This window comes from Haliotis asinina, chromosome 6 (assembly GCF_037392515.1).
Source record: "Haliotis asinina isolate JCU_RB_2024 chromosome 6, JCU_Hal_asi_v2, whole genome shotgun sequence".
Classification (NCBI taxonomy): domain Eukaryota; kingdom Metazoa; phylum Mollusca; class Gastropoda; order Lepetellida; family Haliotidae; genus Haliotis; species Haliotis asinina.
The window spans coordinates 28,414,807-28,438,998 of NC_090285.1; the positions used below are offsets into that span (position 1 = coordinate 28,414,807).

The 24,192-nt window shown below is 38.9% G+C and overlaps 1 protein-coding gene across 2 annotated transcripts in view; it reads right to left on the reverse strand.

Moving 5' to 3' along the window:
* Positions 1-24,192, reverse strand: part of LOC137288065 (protein O-mannosyl-transferase TMTC2-like) — a 214,831-nt gene that overhangs the window by 90,794 nt on the left and 99,845 nt on the right. For both annotated transcript variants that reach the window (XM_067820442.1, XM_067820443.1), the window contains one exon: positions 1,706-1,767. In XM_067820442.1, coding sequence (XP_067676543.1) covers positions 1,706-1,767 — 62 coding nt within the window. The remainder of the gene's footprint in view (positions 1-1,705; positions 1,768-24,192) is intronic.

Consider the following 24,192-nt stretch of genomic DNA (forward strand, 5'->3'; position numbering starts at 1 on the left):
GTATGAGCAAAATCTTGATTGGAGGCAAGTCTGGTTCAGTGATGAATTGCAATTTCTTCTTTACTTGCAAAATGGAAGACAGCGTGTGTACTGTCAGAGAAATGAGCGTTATTTTCCCTGCTTACTTTAAATAGGTAGATAGTTTCCGTTGAGATATCTAGCACTCAGTGATCTGAATGACAGGAGTTGTGCCAGCATGACAATGCTAATTCACATACAGCACGGTTCGCTACCTTGGCAATTGTAGCGTCAATGTCTTGCCATGATCTTCCTGATCACCAGATCTAAAGCCCATTCAACACCTATGGGACGAACTTGATCGATGTGTATGTCAATGTCAAAACATGCCTCAAACCTTTTCACAAATGGCTGTTGCACTGCAGGAAGAGTAGGGAACAATTCGGATAAGGGCAAACTGTATGGATGAGCAACTTCTTCTTCTTCTCTCGATACAGCTTCTTGTATGTTGACAACGACACAAGAAGCTGTATTGAAACATCGCTTCACCGGATTTAAGAAGTTGCTCATCCATACAGTTTGTCTTTATCTGATTCACTAACTTCTAAACATGCCTCTCAAAGAAGGGAACAATTCGTTGACTTATCCAGTCTGTGCCACCAAGATGTCGTGACGGTGCAACAATTGCTGCCAATCTATAGATGTGTGAATTTTCACCTTTTCTCCATTGAAATTACATGAAATAACTGCTTTTAAACTAACATAAAAATAGCTTATGCGTGTACCTTTTCTTGTTTTAGTGGACATGGTAATTTGTCATTCTTTGATACTAAATGTGTTTTTCAGGTTCCTAAGAGACAATGCATCTATCTGGCACATATTTGAAATCTTTTTTTTATGTATTTGAGTTCACCTGTTATGTCAATTAAATACGTTTTTGAAATAAGTAGTGTCTTCTCCCTGTGAATGTGGTATTTACAGAGGTATATAATATAACCAGGACATTTAGAGTTAGAAAGTTTATAAAACATTGATAAATATATAAGGAGAAATTGAAGTTAAGTTAGGAAGGGTCAATGTACTGTGAAAGTGCATTAACCAAGTAATCAAATTTTATGGATTCACTTTTCCCGGGGGAAATGGCGATTTCTGTGAAGTAACATGAAACTAAGACCTTGTGATCATACATGAGTAGGCAAATGGACATTCGGATACTAATGGTCAGTGTGTCAATAAAAGGGACACGCAGAGGATCAGAAATAATTTGTTTAAGTATCTTCTGGCGCCTACCAGTCTGAAATATTATTTGATATTTTGTCAGGTATGTCAATGTTTGGTTGATGGATGGCTAAAAGTTGATTAACGAAGATGTTTTACACTGGAAGAATTTGACGGTACTGATAAAGTCTTAAACTAAATATGTCATAAACAGTCATGACTTCAAGATGAACAATATGATATGGTACAAGCTTAGGTGAGCCAAAATGACAAACATGCATACTATATGTCAGTTCAGACATACATTCTGCATGCACATTTTTTAACTTTTGTAGATATATAGATATTGTTTAGATCATTCATGCATAGATTGCCACAACAGACGTTATTGAATAATGACAACTGAAAACATAGAAAAGACGTGTTTTTGGTTCACGTGAGAATCATGTTCAAGCCTGTGAAATATTGTACACAGTGAATTTATTTGATACAATCTGTTACTTGAAGGGAAACATAAGGGTCTTCTCACCTTGGCAGCATTTTCATTTTGACCAAACTGAGCTGTTAAGATTCCAAGGTTCAGATGTGCCACTGCAAGCATAGAATATAGAATAATCCGCTAACTGTACATACTGTCAATTCAAAGCTAAAAGTCTGAGTAGTATAGTAGTAGTTTTGGACCACCATTAACTAAGCTACTAATTAATATCAATAACAAAGTTCTAGACCTCCATTCAAAACACTGAACCCAAAATGACGCAACCCGTCTCCCATTCACACAAGCTCACAGTGGGGCTATTACCTTTACTATGCAAATGTCTAAAAATAGAAAGATTAGGAAGAGAGAATAAAAAAGTGTAAAAGGGTCTGTTTGAAGTCCCCCAAGGGAGAATTAAGAAAGACGGTGGTTGTCCGTTCTCCTAAGGGAGACTGCGTCGGTGCCTTCTCTCGCCATGAGAGTGCCCCGCTCAGAAAGGCCCTTTTCAGAGACCCGACTGATATGATCGTGATCCCCTTGCTGGAGAAAGTTGCAAGGGCCACTTGACCCTTGCGTCATGAAATTTGTGCAAGGGAGTCAAACGGAGGCAACGGCGGGACACGAACTCACAATGAACAGCTGCGCAACTGAACACAATAAGCCCACACCTCAACTGATTGAGCTACCAAGGACCGAGAGCAATAATCTCAGTTTAACAGGTCTATCCTGTGTTATCAACACCGCAATCATGTGATAGCTCTATGGCAACGAGATGCTGTGTATAGCACGATCGATATTGTCTGGCTGGGTCACAGCAGTTTGTGGAGCACAATGAAAAATACAGCACAATGAAAAATACATGGGTGTGTCTGTATAATCATATCAGTAAGCATATACTATATTTAACACTGTAATCACATGACAGCTCTATGGCAACTGTGATATGCATTATTGATAAAGTCGGGCTCACCGCCTGGCTGAGCACAAAAACTACAGTGATACCAATCAAGGTCTATATTTAGAGTAACTAAATCGAATATGGGCTAAGTGTCATATTCAGGTCTTATGTAGGTATCTAGGTACTCGGATATATGTAATTCTACATTATCAACATTGAAATCAGTCAGAAAATCCTCCTTGTGGACATCTTTATTAATAACAAGTGTCAAGAGATAGCTGCCAGGCCCTAATTCTTCGAGTTTGTCAACAATTAGAGACTCAGCATCTCTCCAAGATATGTTTCACAAGAAAAAAGATGGTGATTTACAAAAATTTACAAAATTTAAATATCATATTTACAAACATTTACAACAATTGTAAAGGTGATGTTTACAAGGCTTGTAAATTTTTGTAAACTTAGGAATGATTTTACCACTACTTCTTTCAATTTTGCCATTTCTCAAGAATCCCCATGACTCTGTAAACTTACTAATTTATTATTTCTTTTGTTCTGTTAGAGTTCTTACTGTTGATATGCACAATGGATCTTGCATGTGACATATTTATTCATGAAAACTGAAGGAATAAGCCATATTTTGTATAGTTCATTTGTGCTTTATATCAATGCACCTGCGTCTGGTGCGTGAAAACATGAAAGTTGATGTGTACGGCCAGCATTGATCTATATACCAAATACTTGGGCCTGTTAAAACAGATGTCTTGCCTTTGTTCAAGATCATCAAGCTCATTCCGGTGATTTACCACTCTACTCCGTGGGAACTATATACATTTTCTAAATAACACCTGTCACTAGACCTTTTATGTTGGTGCTCATTAACGGTGTTATGCAATTGGCGTATTCAAGAAATCTCATAAACATGTCAATAGATAATTGGTTGTGATGTCAATATGTGTGGATTGGAGCAAATACTCAAATGAATTAATAAAATCATTGTGTAACAAGATTTATATAATCATTTACAAGAAGTATGTTACAGAATATTTAAATGGTGTGTGCCGGTCTATCATTTCTTTGTTTATGATCGTACATAAATTTTTAATTTATCATTCATACATAAAACATAACTTACATAACTGTACACTCTGCTTTGCATTTGGTAACTTTCGTAAATATAAGAAGTTCTTAAAGTGCTACACAATCATACATCATCAATGTCAACAGTGATAGTTCACTTCATACACAACTGACTCAACAAGATGGGAAAAAACTTTTCCATACTCTGTCATGGTCTTCCTCCCTGCTTGAAGATGTTTTTTGTCTTTAGTCTATGGTTACTTCGGTGAGCATCCACAATTTTACCATCAAGACATTAAAAAATAATTATCTTACCAATAACATTCTCATAAATGCTGTATGTATATTGATACAATTAGTTTGTATGTGTGGAATGCACTTTATAAAGGTAAATAAACCAAAGTTCAAATACAAGATTATCATATGACAAACCACGAGGTTAATTCTTCAATCATATTTAGTATCAAATCTAAAAGAAGGAGTGACGAAGAGGTAGGTAGATCTTAAGATGGATAGATTATTAAGATCAGATAATTCACTATTTCCATATAAGATTGTCTTCAAGCTTTACCCATGTTTGTAATTCAAATTTATATACATATGTGACAACACATGCTGCATTTAAATTTTGTATTGTATGTTGTATGGTACCGGTGTCGATATAAACTGTAAAGCTGTTCACAATCCCATTTCATTTTCTATCAATGAAAAACCAACACAATAATTAAGCACAAAAAATGAGATGTGTAAATCATTCCCTCTGCTGGTGATGGCTGTGTGGGATTAGTTAAATGACCAAACCCAGTTGACCATGCCTTATAATCCTGTTACTCTTAAAATAAACAACTTCAGTCCAAAGACGATACCCGGTGACTAGTGGGATTATTTGGCTGATTTGAGTTAGTGTTTCGATAACGCTTAGTCTTGATGAACAATAGTCTATTTCAACAACATGGTCAATTGGTAAAATTCATATTAAAGTGACATACCTTTATTTACATGTTCCACAAACCGTTGTGTACACGTGCACTGTCCATTGTATTTCTTGGTTGGAGAAGTTACAGAGAGGAAGAGTAACTCAAAGTAATTTGATGACCTTTTGAGATCTAAATACATATATGAACACCCGGTGGGAAAATGCAGTTGATCATTGCACACCAACATACAGACATTTTTGCTATCGTGAATTTGAGACTTTACATCTACAAAGCCGTTCAGAATGTCTGTCAGCGATATTTCTTCAGAGGGCACATTCAGTTCAGGTGAGTATATTGCAGATGACGCAAGTATATCATTTGTAAAATCAGTAAGGCAATCCTGATTACGCCACGTGTTCCTTCAGCAGCATGGTTGTTGAGAAATCTTACACTCAAGACTACCATATCATTTAGCAGGGAGCTCAATACACAGAGTCGTAGAGTATCCCTGCCATTTAGTAAGTGTTTAGTATATTGAATCACGATATGAGAACAACAGCCTGACTAATTGGCTGATCAAAGGTTTATTACATATCATAAATATCCCTCTTGGGACTTAATCAGGCTATGGGGGTGGAATATATTCCCCAGGTAACACCAGCTGTTTTTTGTGGTTGAGCTGAAGGATTACCTGCTGCATGTAATTTTAATTATAATGTATAATTAGTATAAGACTGATTTTGGACGTATTCTTACAGACGTAAAATGTTCTGTTTTATGAGATAGGTTTCATCAAAAACAATGACGGAGCAATACAGACTAATCCCATTCATGCATATATATATTTAGGGTTCCCATATCACACGTCATTATATGGATGGAATAGTGACTTTAATAGATATATCCTTTTCAAAATTGCTAAGGCATTTCAAAATCAAATTTAACACAAATATATTAAATTGATTGTTATTTCTTTGTAAATGTTTGTAAACGTTTTCAGACAAGATATTCTTATACGATGTTGTATTAGCAGTAATTCGACTCTATTTAAGGCTTTAGTTGTAATACCTGCTAGTCATTTTGTTAGGTTTTTCAAAATGCTAACTGCATTTTTCCCATGAATTTACTTTCACAGACAACTGTGAGGCAGGCTCTACGGAATGCTGAGTCTGTAAGAGAAGTGACCCTAAATCCACAACAGACGTAAGAAAATACTTTAATATGATTTAAATACAGTAACTGCAAGAGTTTCAATGCATTAAACCATTCAACAAGTAAAACTTCAGGTGTTTCTACAATAACCTCATCGACATGAATTTATCTTCATTGTGCTGACAATAAATTTAGAATTGCATTTTTTCAGGTTGGAAACAGGACAGAATAAGGACGCTAAGGCAGCTCAATGAGCACAAACCACTGTCATATAAATAGGAATGCTCATTTCTTGAGCGCCAAACGTGACTTTGTTGCACAGTAAAATTATGCAACAAAATGTGATGTTCATGGTCGATTTTGTTGAACCGTTTGAATCGGGTGCATGTGTTTGGTGACGACTTCTTGTTATAATTCTGTAATCAATCTATAATCTATAAAAGCAACCAAAACAAACACAATGATGTCATGAGAAAATGTTCCAGAAAAACTACAGTAAGTAAACATGAAGACCAATTTAACTAGCTTTCGGGAATCAAGAATTAGATGAAACTGTTTTAAGAGGATGCACTACGTAACTTGCCTTACCATCAATTAACAAGGAAGAAGGCATGTTAATTGGTGAATCTTAACTGAGATGATATCAGTTAGGCCTTGTTAACTAATGAACCCTTACTGACATGACTTGCTCATCAATGAACATGGGATTAGGCCTTGTTATGTGTTGAGGCTTTGTTCAAGGCTGGGAGATACAGTAACAATCACCCCACAGTATTAATCCGTGTGATCTTTCAAAGGAGAAAAAAGGTTGTACCATACAACACCTGTGTTCTAATGCACTAAATACACAATTATCAATAATACTTGCTATGAGATTATGAGAATAACCATTGATTCTATTTTTGCATTGGTTTACCATTCACTTAATGCAAGTATAATCATATTTGACTGTTTTCTTCAGAAATCAAGTCGAAGGGATGCGACAGGCAGAGCTCCTCAGCCACAAGAAAGCAAAATATGAACAAGTATTAAAGAATGCACAACTACAATGCTACCCCATTGTTTTTGATTGTATATTTAATAATGTGTAACATATTTTCCGTAAATTTGTAAATGGAATGTTTTTGTATGTAATTTAATCTTCCTCTTTCTTATGGTCACTTGTAAATAAACATCTAGAGTAAGCTTGACACTGTCTATTTGTTTTCGGGTAATTTAATTCGCATGAAAGACGGGAGTATTATAAAAGTGAAACAAATTCCGCATTATAGAATACCATTTCCATCAACAGTGCACTATTGACCATGGAGCACTATCAAGCGAACATCAAATTTATTTCAATGTTATGATATGATAAATTCCTTGTTCACGCGTCATAAACCAAATTCAGCACATTACAACTTTCACCACCTGAACAACCCACTCCTCGGTGCATTATCGCGTTGATGACACTGCAAGATGTCAAACCAGCCTACAACTCATCAGAAACAATTTCAAAATGTTTTTTTTTATCCAATGTTTTATCCAATAAAGATGCAGCAGAGTAGCGAGGGAAATGGAAGCAGTGTGACCTCAAATATGGTTCCTATGCCATGTGAATAAAATGACAATGCACAAAGTCGAACGAAGGCCATTGTGTGTTTTTACAGGCTCAAGGTGGATAAGAACTTACTAGTATTTGGCGTTACCACTATTGATCACGAGATAAAAAAACCCCCAAACATATGAAATATCAACATGTCAAATATTCCACCACTATAAGTACTAGAAACATATATTCCATTATATCAATTCTGCTGTTTGTAAGAATATAAATAAGATTACAAGTGTACAATCGCGATTCAGAAGTGCAGTATGTTGTACCAGGGAGCATATATAGCGTATTGTAGAGTATCCCTGGTTGTACTTGGACTTTCGTCCCTTATAACGAAATCCGCGGGAGACCAAACCCAGTCATAGCTGGTGGATGTGCACTCAAGTGTAACGATGGCTACAGATTGTCTGCTTCATTTGCTGATACGCTGAGGGCTCATATGCTGGGGCCCATAGTGTGTTCAGAAAGATGATGTGTTTGATGGGCATTTTAGAAGTATGACGAGTCACAAGAAAGTAAGATTCTTTATGGATAACAACTTTTTGTATTGCATATGATGCGTCGTTTCAGTATGGATTGATATACCGTTGTCAAACAAAATAATATACACTATGTTGTTATCCATAAAGAATGTATGTAGAGATGTTGGGTTTTGTAAATCCATCTCTGAATTTGCATTCGATCCAATCAAAAATCATCTCAGGACTTGAAACTGACAAGCATTTGCACCAGTTTCTGTGAGTCCGACAAAAACGGACATAGTTTCTTTGCAACCCATAGACATAAAAACATGTCATATGTACAAGTATCACACCTGCTTAATTACATAATGTGACTGAGACAGGACTCTGGTGCATGAGTCATCAATCAAGTTATTTTCTTTATGGCATATAGCCTGATAGGTGTTAAGTTTAAATTGCATGTGGTCAATGATTGAAGCTGTGTATTGCATATTGTCTTTAGCAGACAGGCAGGCATACATATAGGTGTCAATAAACCAGACATTAAGCTTTCTCTGTGATAGAGGCTGCTTCTTACAATCAACATGGTTTTTTTTATGTAACAAGTAGATTATTTACTTGTTTGTGTACACAACCAAGATTAGACTACTGCTCACGACCTCATACTCCGGGCATGCATACAGTTTCAAGCTCTGTGAACCTATTCACTGCGCATGCGTTATGGGCGCAGTGCAGCACAACTGTTGAAACAACTTCTTCCCCCAGTTCTGGGGGAAATTTAGTGAATCGCTTGAACTCCAAATTCGCGGGTTTTTTTCCATCGCATTTTTTTCTTTATAGGTTGAATTGGCATTTTTTATGATCTGTTTCGGTAACTGTATACCGAAAGGTATCAGAATCTGCAAAGTTGTGTTTTCCTTTTTTATGTGACCTTTTAGAAAGTTTCGTTCCATGAGATAACCTATCAAAATAATACAACATATCAATAATGTCCTATGTTCCAGGGTGGGCAGTTCCCTCTGGAGGTCTTGATGTTTGTTTTTCTTTGGGAGCAGTGTCTGGCCAGCACTATGTTGCACCATGTTCAGTTTATTAATTTGCGTCTCCAGTCCAACATGAAATTTATCATCTCGAAAACGTTGGGATGGGCTTTTCCAACAAGTTACTCTAACCTCCCATGCCAACCTCCGACCTGTTATTTGTCCAGGGCACATTTCTGTCATGAGGTTCCATTCCTGAAGGTTATTGTTTAGTTATGTTAAATATAGCAGTATGTGTTAACTGCAACTAGCCCGTGTACAACAGGTGTAGTCCCACGAAGCCTAAAATTATTCAGTTAGGTACAGGTCATTTGACTTATGGGACTTCATGCCTCAATGATTTTATGGGATTATGGTGGATTGTTGCTTGGCTGACCACAGAAAGGAAGAATCAACAGAAACAACAAAAATCACATATGATTGTGAAATATTTCAAAAGGTGACCTATCCCACCTGTATCACTGGTACTATTGGAAAAGGTTGGATAGACCACATGATTTATAGCAACATATACTGTCATGTGTTATGTTATCACAACACAATCTCTATCATTTAGCATATTATCAGAGATGACAAGGTGATATTGTTTATGGTTATTGTTATTCACTGTTCCCAAACACAAAATAAGTGGGATACTGAGTAGGAATTCTTTTCTTAACAGCTTGCGCATAGTGAAAGAAACACCCATGCGTCTTCACTCCACCGAACACTGTAGCATCCTACCCCTAACAGAGTGACCCCTGTCCACTGAACAGTGGTCTGTCCCACTCTTATTTCACGCCCCAATTACCTCATTAATTATGTCGAGGGGTCAAACTGTAATTATTCTTTGGGATTTATTAGGTGTGAATTCGAGGCCTTGTGGACCGTTTTACTATCACGCACCAGTTATCTCCCCTTGTGGATCTTTACAAATTGTAAATGTCTTGTAAACATCATCTTTCCAAAATTGTAAATGTCTTGTAAACATCATCTTTACAAAAGATTTACAAGCTTGTAAAGGTGAACTTTTTTTCCAGTGTTTTCTGCTCGCCACAATTCCATAGTTATACACAGGTGTGAACAAATCTCTAATAGGGTGAATATGCAGGTGGTGGTGCAGAGGCTTGTAGTCGGCTATTGGGGGTGTGGTAACTTTCTGCAGGACCCCACTATATTGATTTCGGTGAAGCAATTTAATGAGTATCTCCTATTATTCCCTTGGTTTTTGCAATAAATACCTGTTGGGCTTGTTGTATCCCTTGTTTTATGTACTTTTTTCCCATCCTCGCTTATAGAATATGTTTTATGAACCTTTGATGTAATCTCATTCTTCATTTTGTTGTATTTTACTAGTTCACTTATGATCAAACAAAACTCCTCCTCTGAGATTTTGTTGTCATTGAGTGAAGTGGAAACATGATCTATCGTGTTTAATTTTGATACAGCAAGTATTCTAATTTCATCGTGTTTCTTTGCTTTATGATTCAATTTGCGGGATACAAATTTAAACACCAACCCAACTGTTCCCACCACTACGGCTGCTAATTCAAGTCCTAACACCACCGGAGCGGCTACGACTGTTGTCAACAATCCAACTCCTACTGCTCCTAATCCCATGCTAGCTGCCATTAGGGTGGCGTCAGCGCAATCTACGTAGTTTAAGGCTCTATTGTATTCTATATGTAGTCATGCCCGAGTATCGCGTTCTTGTTCTAGCTGACGTTTTATTTCGCATATCTGTTTCAGTCAAAATCCGTCTGTACTTCCTTTAATATTTCCTTCTTCGTCTATGGCCGGATACAGCCCCATTCTGTTTGTCTATAATATAGTTTATAAATTAGTTTTTAATTATATGTCATTTAATTTTTCATTGATATATTTTAAGCCTGTAAAGTTTAAATTATGATATAGGTAAATGGGTGAGATATGAAAATCTCCACGATTAAAAATATGAATGCCATTGAGGCTTGTTGATAGTGAAATGCCTTGTTTCTTTGTGATTCGACAATGTTTATTCTCATGTTTTTATACTAAATTATTTTTAAATCATTTAAAAGTTTTATTGGCTCAGTGGGACTCCCTGCGAGATATACGTCTATAATTAGTGTTGTGTATGAATTTATACAAAATGGACCTGCATCACAAGGTGAAAAATAATAACCATGTTGGAATTGGATTAAAGGGTTAATCAGTAAAATGGCTTCCGAGTTGGTTGGGGCTAACATGTTGCCACCAATGTAATCTGGTATTCGTAAGACTTGTATAGAAAATTCTTCATAAGAATAAAAGTATGTGAAAAGGATGCTGTTGTTAATAATTTTGGAAACGAATTTTGATGAAAAACGATGTAAGGGTTGGTTTGTGTTATTTTAATTATGCATTCAATATCTGTAATATCTGTTGGTGCCATTCGTTTGTAAACTCTATCTTTAAAGTATAAGAAGAATGGGGTGTATTCCTCACCAGGTAAATTGAAATCCTCTGTGTCTCCTAGATCACCGAGTGTTACATTGTATGCCATTGTTTATATCTCTGTTAGAAAATAGTTTCCAACAGTGTTTCTGGTAATGCCTCATGTATGAACATTATACCAATAAAACTGACGTGCTCAGTCAGGAAAATCTTGGTTAGAGATATAGTGTCTTCCACTGTCACTGTGACACCTTGCAGACTGGTGTGTGAGTCACCTATAACCCGCATGTAAATTGAGCAAATGCCACAGTTGTGTTTTTCAGCCCACCAGAGTTTGATTCCTTTAATGATCTCAACATCGCTCTGCTGTGGGTCCCCTAGGAAGACTTGCATGGTCAGCGTGGTACCATCCACTAGGTTTTCTAGGAGGGTAGACACACCATCGAATTCAGACCCGTTATTCCCGGGTTTACACGACAGCATAAAAACTGGTCTATTCGAGATTGGTGTGATGATTACACTGCGTCTATGTGATGGGACGTAAGCCACGTGCATGATTCCACTGTTTACGACTTTGTTTATGTAGTGTTGTTTTCTATGAAAACGTATGGTGAAAATAGTGTTATGTTGAGAAGCCAGTTGATTTGAGCTGGTAACATTGTCCACTTTTCGTCGTCAGTGCGTCAGTTTTGTTGAAGGATTGTAGGCCCATCAAAGTCTTCTAAATCAAACAATTTACCACCAAATGATGGGCACATTAACCATTCATCAGCATCGTTGCGAACTATATCATATCGTGTGTTGATGTTAGATCCTGATGTATCTAGGTTAAAATTACCACCAGAAAAACGGTGGCAACTTCAACGCGTCTGTAAATGTTCTTTACAAGCTTAAAAGCGTATATTTTACCATCTATCCCTGTGTCATCGAACCCTCTAGTATCATCTCGGTCTGATCAACTTGCATTAACACAATCCTTTTATTCGCATTCCTGGTCCTTGATTACTAGTCATTTTGTACATGCAATGTTATGCTTAGGTACCCTATATTTAGAGTATGAAAATGACTCGGTGCGACCCTCATTGTATTTTTCTATTCTAACCGAGAAGGCCCTCAACAACGTGGAAGGATGCTCACTTTGTATATTATCCGTTGTGCTAAGCTGGTTGAGATGAACGTATAGCTCGTGGTATGGAATTAGATCTGGTAGATCCATACCACTGATGCTCTGGCCAGGATCTATTGCGAGTGATGTCAGCCCTAGCATCTCCGCCAACTTGTTACTGAGTATTAGTCTGTTTCTCCCCTTGTTATCTAATATCGCTGTTCCGTTTGAGTCATTTTTTTAAGTTTAGCTCCTAAATTTCATCGCTGACACACGCTGTAGAAACCATCTTCTATTGCGTTTTGTGAATTATTGACGATCAACACATTAATATTTTTCCGATTTCCGTGGTTTATCCATCGCGGGTAGTACGTGATATCGCATAGTGCAATTTCGACGACAGGGTCGGGTGTGACACTAGACTACAGTATAGACGAACTGAGTAAGGCAGTCACCTTGTTTTATGTTTATTATCAAACAAGACAGATATTGAAGGAAATAGGTGCTCCTCTCCCTCAAGATAAAGTGTGGAGTATGACCAATAACCCATAAGATAAACGCGCGTACGAACGTATTTGTAGGGAGTACATGATTCCAACGAATAAAGACATTCGTCTTCCTGGTGTGAACCACGGTCTCAGTAAAGTTTACATGTTCTTCTATAAGTCTAGAACATATAGGCTCGGTTCTATAGATGGTACATTCAACCCCCACCATCATACATTTACGGGCCCCACAACGAATGAACAGATCCATGTCAGCCACATAAAGCAAACCGATCCTGGGGCAGTCACAGCCTGGACTAACATGATCTCAAAAACATCAAAAGAATTCACTTGCACTGGTAAAATTCGCTTGAACGACTCTATTCGATCGTATGTGTGGGCTGTGTTGGGCTCACAGACACAGACGCGCTCCAACATCATAGGTAAGGGAACCGCTTACGACGTGCAGAAACAATTTGTGGTTAATATTGAGGATGCTATTGCATCACCAGCAGATCTGCCTAGTGCTATAAAACGATACCAGGACATGTTGCAATACACCAGATCAAAGGTTGACTACATGTTTGGTGTGGGATTGTACATGGCTCCAAACGACATGTGTATAATAATCAATAAAATAACTGGCTACAACAATGAAAATATCATTGCCACAGCAGATCAAAAATTGGGTGTTAAAACCGATGTCAACTTGGGGGGTGCTCCCAAACCCACAGAAATCCTGCGGAACTGCATGTCGTCACCACCAGAGCCAAGGGTTAAACTAAAACACGGCCAACCACAGGTCACCCCCGCTGTGCAGGCAGTCAATCAGCAACGTATCGATCATAAAACAGCGCTGGCTGTCGGAGGTATCGCGGTCGGCTTGTGCATTATTTGGTTAAAAGTTTCTTAGCAGCAACATATACTAGTCCAGCCACTGCGATGATGAATGCCCACAGATTTTGACCGAGCCATGTGGCAGTTTTACCTAGCGTACCAAGCAACCACAATATGATACTACCTGTGATACCAGGCATGGCTTCTGCGGCCTTACCAGAGAGTTTAGCCAAGGCTTCCCCGAACCATTTAAGATGTTTTTTTATCCAGTCTCTGACGTCATCACCACTTGGGGGTGTAGGGACCTGCGGTCCCCCCATCAGTGATACAACCAGAGTTGATATGATGAAACCTAATGCCGACAGAACACTGGCAATGGTGATGCCTTGCTCATGGAACAAAATTCGAATCCTGTTGCCTAAAGTTGTATCCTCGTTCAGTATTCTATCGATTGTTTCTCGTATGCGGCTGATCTGGGATCGAAGCTGTTCATGATTCGAGGAAGCAGATTCCAATCGCGTGCGTCTCTTATCTTCTAAATTGCTTAGTCGTTCCATGATACGCCGCTTCATATCATCGTCTTCCGTTTCGCAGTTTTTTTCACGAGCGATGTGCTCGTTGAGTTCGTTCAGGTTTCCCATGTTGTTCACGAGTTCACAGCATACGCATTTCATGGCTTCGTCTAGACCGTACAGTTCCCTCATTAGAAATTTAAACCCCAGAAACGGCTTATCCCATGTCATACTCAACAGTTTTTCAACGCTGTCTGTAGCACCAGTAGGAGTATTCCCCACACCCCCAAGTTCGGATCGTAAGGTTTGCAGATCTTGAACAACTTTCGGGGGTATGGGGAGAACCCCCATTATTTTGGGGTTTGCACCGCCGTAATCATGCATGTTTAGTTTTTCATGGATAAATTCGGCACCATGGCGACTGGCGAGTGGTTTTCTAGTGCGCTTGTTCATGAAGTCAACCTCAGGGTTATCCTTAAGACATAGAACACCATAATCATCTAAGGTAAACTTTGAATAGTCTCGGCCTAGAGGCTCAACGTAGTTTCTATCGTTTTTTAATCCATTGTAATAATCGTCAACTGCTGTATTCAAAAGTTGCTCGCTCAATGGTGAACTAGTGAATGAAGTTTCATCAACGTCAACTTGCAGAACCCTGCTGGTCCGCTGGACCATCCATCTCAAAATCATCCATAGTTTTAAAATTATATTATATTAAATATTAATAACATATAATGTCATATGGTAGAAAGCTAAATCATTTTCGAATATTAAGAGAGCCACTATGTGTCACAGCCGTGCGCAAGTTGGCTACTATTACGAACAACCCCAGCAAGACAGACCAGAACCAAACACTGTTAGTTAGATTCCCAAACTCAGGTGAGAACGACGTCATAGTACCTGGTATGGCACAATTGGCATTTAACATCACTTTGACTTCGACTAACAACAAACGCGAGCTAGTGAATAATGTGGGTCGTGCTGTAGTCAAGAAAATCATTACAAAAATTAGCGGCAACAAGGTGCTTAGCATAGACGACAGTGATATATATTACTGTTATGTAGACCTGTGGAAAAGTGAGGTAGAATGCGAAAACAACCTATACTAGGCATTGGGCAGCAAAAGATCGAATAGGTTACGTATCGGGTACGTCTTCACACCAGAAGAGACAACCAGACTGCCGAATAGTGAAAGAGCAATTGCCGAAGTGTATGGGAACAGTGTTTGCATCCCGCTTGATTTTGGGTTGCTGACCTCACACGTGCCGTTTTTACCAGGCCGCTTTGGGTGACTGGCTGGAATACAAACGTACGTTCAATGATTACAGCAAAGTCGTGCATACGCCAAATGGTGACGAGGGTAGTTATGAGATAGACAACATAGAGTTCGAAATGGTGACTAGTCCGGATCTTGCCAGGCAGATTCGAAACCAGTGTTCTGGGAAAATGACCTTCCTCTACGATAGTATACTGCATCACAGTATGGTATTGCGCGACACAAGTGATACCGTTTGGAATATCAACTTGAACGTACTGGTGCGATCGATGAAAGGAATATTGATCATACCCATTGAGCAATACGAACCATTCGAAAGAGACGGCGAGAAATTCTTCAATCCAGAAATTACCAAAGAAGGGATCATAGAGGGAGTGCCTAATCAGCTATTTAGCCATGGAATGAAAGCATACCAACAGTGGGATGAAATAAAGAAACTGCCGGCGATCAGATGAAACTCAATAGTAGACAACGTGACCAGTGAATTGGACAACGAAGTACGCATTATGGTTGGGTATGAGATCGACAGATGATAACAGTCTACACGGTAGTGGGCGTCGCATTGAAAATGGAAGTGAGGGGATAACCATTCAAATAACTCAGAAGGCTCAATCACATGGGAAATTGAAATTATATTTATATGTAACTATGGATGCGCAACTTAATATAGACAATGGGAGATTCATGCAAGCCATCTATTGACCTGCGGTCGGCCTCACTGAGAAAGCGCCCCACCCCCCAACAAGTCTTCGGGGGTGTGGGGTTTGCCCCACAGTCTGCACTGCACTATTAAATGCGGGCAGACGGGTTGTGGTAAGACCGTTTTCGTGCTGGATTTGTTGGAGGGGTATTATCGGGAAGTATTTGATAAAATCGTTATATTGTGCCCTACTGTAAACATGAATAAAACGTACAAGGAAAGAGCTTGGGTGATGATGGACGCGGACATACATAGAGTCGACCCGGGGACACGGCTGCAAGAGTACACAACAAATTTAAAGGAATACTGACGTTGTTCATCCTGGATGACTGCAGCGCTAACAGAGAAATAACAAAAAAGAGAGACATGTTGTCATATTTAGCCTTCTCTGGCCAGCATGCAAATCACAGCATATGGGTGCTGACGCAGAAATTAAACTCGGTGTTGAAAGACTTGAGATAGCAGACGCGTTGGGTGGCATTGTTTCACTGCAAGGACAGGGATTCGTTCGAGGAGTGTTTGAGAGAGAACAAAGTGATGAGTAAACCTGAATGGAAACGGGTGAAAAAACAGCTAACTGAAACTAAACATGCCAAGCTAGTATTGAAAACAAGCCTAGCGGTCGGCCTGTGGTGACCTGCGGTCAGCCTAGTAATGTTTTAGTAATTTTTAGTAATGTTTTAGTAATGTTTTAGTAATTTTTAGTAATGTTTTAGTAAATGTTAGTAATTTTTAGTAATGGTTTTAGAATTTCTAGGTGTGTGTAATCTAACGTTTATCTCCGTGTGTTTAGTGTATACTGGTTATTATTATTTAAAACTAAAAACTAAAGTAAATATTATACAAATGGAGTGAGATCAATTACTAGAGCGGATGCTAGTCGCAGAGGAAAAAAAAGGACAACAAGCAGCATGATAGACTGATACCGCTAGTAGTGCGTGGAAAGGGTAAGCAATATTAAGGCGACAATATAACCGCTGATAAGATTCAGAAAATGTCGGATGAGGAAATCAATAAATTATACGCTAGATACGAGGCACAACTCGGGGCCGATATGACAAAAGTCATAGGTTCTACTATTACCCAGATTTACACTGGCATAGCGTCGCACTTTTCACCGATCCCACCTGAACGGTGTCTCTATTCATGGGAGGATTTAGAGAAGGACCCGTTTATCGATAACGCCTTGAGTTATATCAGTTGTGCTCTATACCACAAATATGGCATGTATCTGGCTCCTATGACAGCAGCGATTATCACGGCAAAGCACTGTAAATTTCTTAAAACATATAAAAATAACAATATTATACAAGATGGCGCACAGTCAAGTGATGGACAGCCAGACGGACAGCTCAGTGGACAGTCAAGTGGTGGGGACAATGGAGGACAGCCGACCGCAGGTCCCTGTGATGCAAGTCACCAAGAAAAAGAACCCCAAAAGAGTTGAGGCTGGTAGGAGAAATGCCTTGCTAAGACATAATAAACATAACAATTACATGCCCACACCCCACGCCCACCACAACCACAGTGGGGTCACCCCACACCCCTGTAATGCAAGTCATTCCTAGTGGGGGTATGGTGTCCTGCAGACAGCAAGTTCCCCCATAGACCTTCATATTATGTTATAATTAAAATTATATATTATAATATATATTATGTCTGAGAGAAAAACAATCGTTAATGACGCATATCACGCACTGGTGGTTTCCGGGTTAGCAGTAGAGTATGCTCGGGTGACTAAAATGATTATAAAACAACCGACTATAAAACTCAACTTTGACATGCAAGACATGTTTATGCTTACTATGAACATTGGTATGGCAATGGCTACCAAGGATGTCTTGGTAAAGCAAGGTATTATATCTGCAAATATTTTAAAGTACTATGTATAACATGGCTACGGTAGCAATGATGGTTGGTGGGGCTCTTGTGAATGCACTAGCATTTTCCAGATGTAATTTTCTGTTTTCACAATTGAGAGAGTCTAACAAGGTTGAGATAGAGGCGGAGAGAAAGCGGCACAATATAGCTGTAGAATAGCTACAAGCCGCACAGGCTGAATATGCTAAGAGACATTTGAAGAGACTAGATTTTATCAATAATCAACTCCAGCGCGAAAACCATGCAGTCAGAACTTTCACAGACATTGATGAAGCTATGAAAGAATACTACGTATTAACAGGTAAAGAACTGGAACCATTAAATGAACCAACCATGACACAGTATTACACTCCTTCAGAGGGACAGAAAGATCGTGAATTGATCTTCATATACTTGGTTTAGCGGTGACAGTGTTAATCGTGAAACAATTAGACTAATTTCACAAATTAACATATCACAAAATGAGACACGTTTGCAACTGGGTACTTATGGGGAAAAATGAAATTTGTGGTAAAATGAGCAACAGCCAGGGTTATTGTTCTCATCATCATAAAGATAGTATCAGTGTGTGGTAGGGGGGTTAAAGGTCATTATGGTTTATGCAAATAGCATGATGCAGATAGAAGGCGGTTTCAGCTTATATACGATAAGAAACAAGAGTCATCAGAAGACAACATATACCCCAGGCCCCCACGTTTGAAAGGACAAATAATCTAAGAGTTACTCATTGTGTTTTTAGACTAAGTTTGAATTCTTTCCATGGAATTCATGGAAATTATAAATGCCATACATCTGTAACCGGCAAAGTCACAATTTCAAGATCTGTCTCATATATCTGCCAAGATCTGTTGAAAGATATGAAATGGTTTTCGAGTTGTGCTTTTGGAACGAAGCCTGCCCCTCCATTTTGAGACTAAGTACGAGACGTTTCCATGGAAATCAAGAAAATAATACATCACAAAAAACTTAAAAAACCAAAAAGCACCACTCTGGGGTCTGCCACACATATCTAGAAAGTTTTACTAACAGATATTAAGAAGTTTTTGAATTCTGCTCTAGAAATGAAACACACCTCTCACTTTTGAGAGTAAGTCAAAAACGTTTCCATGGAAACTGAGAAAATGATATCTCACCAAAACCTGTAAATACCAAAAGGCACCACTATAGGTTCAGATTGATATATCTACCAAGTTTTGCAGAAAAATATTCAACGGTTTTTTAGTTCAGCTCCAGAAACGAAGCCCATCCCTCCATTTTGAGACTATGTCCGAAATGTTTCCATGGAAACCGAGAAAATAATAAATCACAAAAACCTGTACATAGCAAAAGGCACCACTTTAGGTTCTGATTGCTATATCTACCAAGTTTTGCAGAAAAATATTGAAAGGTTTTTGAGTTCTGCTGTGGAAACAAAAGCCCACCCCACCAGAAGACTAATACCAAAATGTTCCATGGAAAAACAAAAACAAGAGCCATCAGAAAATGACATATCCCCTCTGCCGCGACATGTTTGAAAGGACAAATAATCTGAGAGTTACTCATTGTTTTTTTAGACTAAGTTTGAATTGTTTCCATGGAATTCATGAAAATCATAAATGCCATATATCTGTAACCAGCAAAGTCACAAATGAAATGGTTTTCAAGTTGTGCTCTTGGAACGAAGCCCACCCCTCCATTTTGAGACTAAGTCCGAAACGTTTCCATGGAAACCAAGAAAATAATAAATCACAAAAACCTCTAACTAGTCATCAGAAGATGACACATCTCCCAGGACCCCACTTGTTTGAAAGAACAAATCATCTGACAGTTAGTTATTGTTTTTTCATACTAAGTTTGAATTGCTTCCACGGCATTCATGAAAAATATAAATGCCATATATCTGTATTCAGCAAAAGTCACCATTTCAAGATCTGTCTCATACATCTGCCAAGATCTGTTGAAAGATATGAAATGGTTTTCGAGTTTGGAGTCTGCCCTACATATCTACCAAGTGTTGCTGAAAGATATTTATAAGTTTTTGAGTTCTGCTCCGGAAACGAAACACACCTCTCACTTTTGAGACTAAGTCCGAAACGTTTCCATTGAAACCAAGAAAATGATAAATCACAAAACCCTCTACATAGCAAAAGGCACCCCTTTAGGTTCTGATTGATATATCTACTAAGTTTTCGAGAAAAATAATGAATGGTTTTTGAGTTCTGCTCTGAAAACGAAGCCCATCCCTCCATTTTGAGACTAAGTCAGAAACGTTTCCACAAAAACCGAGACAATAATAACCCACAAAAATCTGTATATACCAAAAGGCTCTACTTTAGGGTCTGCCACACATATGTACTAAGTTTTGCAGAAAAATATTGAACATTTTTTTTAATTCTGCTCCGGAAATGAAGCCCATCCCTCCATTTTGAGACTAAGTCCAAAATGTTTCCATGGAAACCGAGAAAATAATAAATAACAAAAACCTGTATACACCAAAAGGCACCTCTTTAGGGTCTGCCCTACATATCCACCAAGTGTTGTTGAAAGATATTAAGAAGTTTTTGAGTTCTGCTCCGGAAACAAAACATACCTCTCACTTTTGACACTAAGTCTGAAACATTTCCATGAAAACCGAGACAATAATAAATAACAAAAATCTGTATATAAGAAAAAGGCACAACTCCAGATGCTGATTGATATATCTGCCAAGTTGTGCAAAACAATATTGACCAGTTTTTGAGGTCTGCTCCGGAAATGAAGCCTACCCCACCATTAGACTAACACCAAAATGTTCCATGGAAAAACCAAAAAAAAAAAAAAAAAAATGCCAAAACTCTGTAAATAACAAAAGGCACAACTATAGGTTGAGATTATTATGTCTATCAAGTTTGGTCTAAAAAATATTGAACGGTTTCTGAGTTATGCTCCGGAAAGAAAATGATTACGGACGGACGGTCGGTCGGACGGATGGACAGACGAGGTGTTGACTATATCCCCCCGCACTACATGCCAGGGGGATAAAAAGACTACATCAAAGAAGTTAAATGCCTGTTTAAGATCAAGGTATGATTTGTAATTCCTCACGTACAAATCCTCTACGCGGTCCATTTACAAGGAAGTACAGATTAGGCTCCCCAGCTTTTATATCCACCCGATCGATATTATACGTTTCCATAGACTAGATAGGATCTGTCGCACGTTTACGGTGTCTCCCTCATTTTCACCTGGTTGATTTTAATTTCTAACGACTGCACGATCTGGAATATTTTTTGTCCTGTGGACAGCTTAGGTGCCGCTCACTCTACCACAACAGATTTCATAAGGATTGCGTCTACAGGCCTCTAATTGAGTAGCCTAGTTACTTCACGGTTCATTGAGTCAACCACATGAGGAAGTCATACTACCCATTCAGTATTGGGGGTCCTGTGGACAGCTGAGTGATGCGCAGCCGGAAGGGGGTGTGGGGGATCCCCTCTACTAAGTCACGTGAATATTGGTGAGCAAACAAATGTTCAGCTAAGGAGCGATTGAATCTCTCGACTATAGCTTGACTTCTATGTTCACCGGTTGCACCCCTCCTAATCTCGACACTGTGTTTGGCTAACAGTTGAGACACGGCACCCATGAATTCACAGCCTGGGTCAACTTACAACTCGGAAGGCCAGGTCAGCGGACTGCGTTTATATATGCGCTCAAACCCACGTGCAACTTGTGTCTCATCCTTGGCGGTTAATGGTTCGGCTTCCTTGTATTGGCTGCTTACATCTACAATGGTCAGTGCATACTTGTATGTTTTACCTCTCACCCTATCACGTGGAAGAAACAACAGGTCAGCGTGGAGAACTTGATTAGGGATATGAATACTGAATTTTCTCCTGGGTATATATCTCGGTGGTGGTAAGTGTACCTGCCATATAGCTTGTTCTTTTAACCAGACTTTAGCCTTTTCTTCCGAAACACGTGCAGCTTTAGCTAATTTTTTTTATAGTGTCTGCCCCTTTCCAATATCCACACGGACCGTAGTATATTCTCTCCATTATATGTTACTTACTTAAGTATCTTTATGGACCTGCGGAATAGGGGGTCACCCCCATGTGGCCGTAAGCGTAGGTATTGAGACCATCAGGGGCTATCCTGCGTTTTGTGTCCAGCGGTGATAGAGATGTCTTGTTTAATGTCAATCCAAATATCTTATGCCCGTCACTATGGAGTATGTTCATCTAGGTTTGCTTGATTTGTCGTTTCACCACATTCTTTTTCACACCCTTAGCCTTTCTTATTTCAGCATTGTCTGCTTTCTTGATAGAATACATCTTAGGTCTCAACCCCACGTATTCAGCGATTGGTGTCCCAGCACATTCATCTCTCATCCTGCCTATGACCTTTTTATTGATCTGACTGTGCATAGCGTGGTCTCTCGGGTAGTCACTGGTGTCGTACAGGTGTATATTGATTTTCATATCCTCATACACATCCTCGGTTTGAATCTCCAGCAAAAGTGAATCAGTATCCGTGTACAGCACCTCACGTGGGGGATCCTGCGGAACTGCAAGTCCCCCTATCCGGATACTGTTTCTTAAGCTCATTGTCATAGAAGTCATACATCAGATGTTTAGACAGGTCTAGAATACTCATTCCCACATAATACAACCTCATAACCCTTTCTCAACAAACAGGTGCATATCATAATCTGTAAATAATTTTAAGTCCACACCTGTTTTCTTTAGTAAGGCATCCCACCATAGGCCAGGTGATGAATAATACCATGCCGGGTCCAACCCATATTGCTTCAAACACATTTTTCTGAATATTTCAAACACATCTGCGAGCAACAACACATCTGTTTTCATATATAAATCATGATAATCACCTAGCGTATTACATCCTAGTTGTTCCCATACGTTTTTATCATGAGCGTAATCGTCTTGTGAGACAGACGTGTCTGTCAGCTTGATGTAGAGGCGGTCAATGGGAGGTAACTCTGTCTCATTAAACCTAGACCAGTCATCCATGTATTCATACGGGTAAATACCCTTACGTAGCAGCAAGGCTCTAGTTTTCTCTTCTGTGTATCGATTAGTTATAGCCAAGTCGTCTGGGTTATTTGCCTTTACCAAGCTGTCTATAGACAACAACAGAAACTGAACACTATCAATGAATCTGAGCCCATTTAGTGAAATGGATATATATCTCTCCATATTGTTTGGAATACAAGATATCTTGCCTTCTACCTTTGAAATAGCCTTCATAATCAAGTGTGAATCATAAATTGTGAAACACTACCGAATATTAATAAGAATGGGGTTTATACGTAGCTTGAAGTTACACTCATTGTGAGCTGCACCTCTGTATTTCCCTGTCACGTGACGGTGGTCTCGCACTGAATCACCATCTAGAGGTTTACAACATACATGACAATGAGTGCCTTTGATATATTCCTCCCTGTCTGCTTGGGTCATATGCATTGGTTGTATGGTATACAATTTTTTCCTGATCTCTACTTCCTCATGCTGTAAATATTGGAGAAATTTCTCAGCCTCGTCTGGCCCTCTGTAAATAATGGGAGGGCTAGTTTGGCCATCACAACGAACGACCACATAACCAAACCCGCACGCTTCATGCTGCTGATATCTTTGCGTGAAACCTTTCTCAGGAGATGGAGCTACCGTATCGATTAGTTTACTGATGGCTTCAAAGTCAGTGTAAATAATACGTTTATGGCTAAGTCTGGATTCTGTTTTTCAACTTTTGTCCACTGAGAGATAGGGGTGGGTTCATCTATACCTTCCCAATTTATCTCATCATCTTCTGGATATCTGGAAAGTCTGTCAGAATGATGTTCAGCAGGAAATTTAGCAGATCTTACAGCTATCCTCCCACAATCATTAACATGATTTTAACGTTAACCATAGCGTGCTTGTTCTCAAAATACTTAGGCAGGGGTAAGTACGTTCCACTTCTCATCAGTTTATAGTTTGCTATATCCAGGTAGACTATATTAATCATAACAATAACCCAAACAGACCCCATATCAGTGAAACGATGTAGTGATTCACGAATTTTTTCGAATGACCTGTCATTAGGAGAGTTGATAGTATCAGGTCGTGTTGTAGCTTCCTGATTACCTCTGAAGTAAACAATGGTCTGGTCAATAACATCATTCCCCTGTTGTTTCTCTAATGTCATCTTTAACGTGAGTTGAAATTTAATACCTTTTAAATCATTCAGTT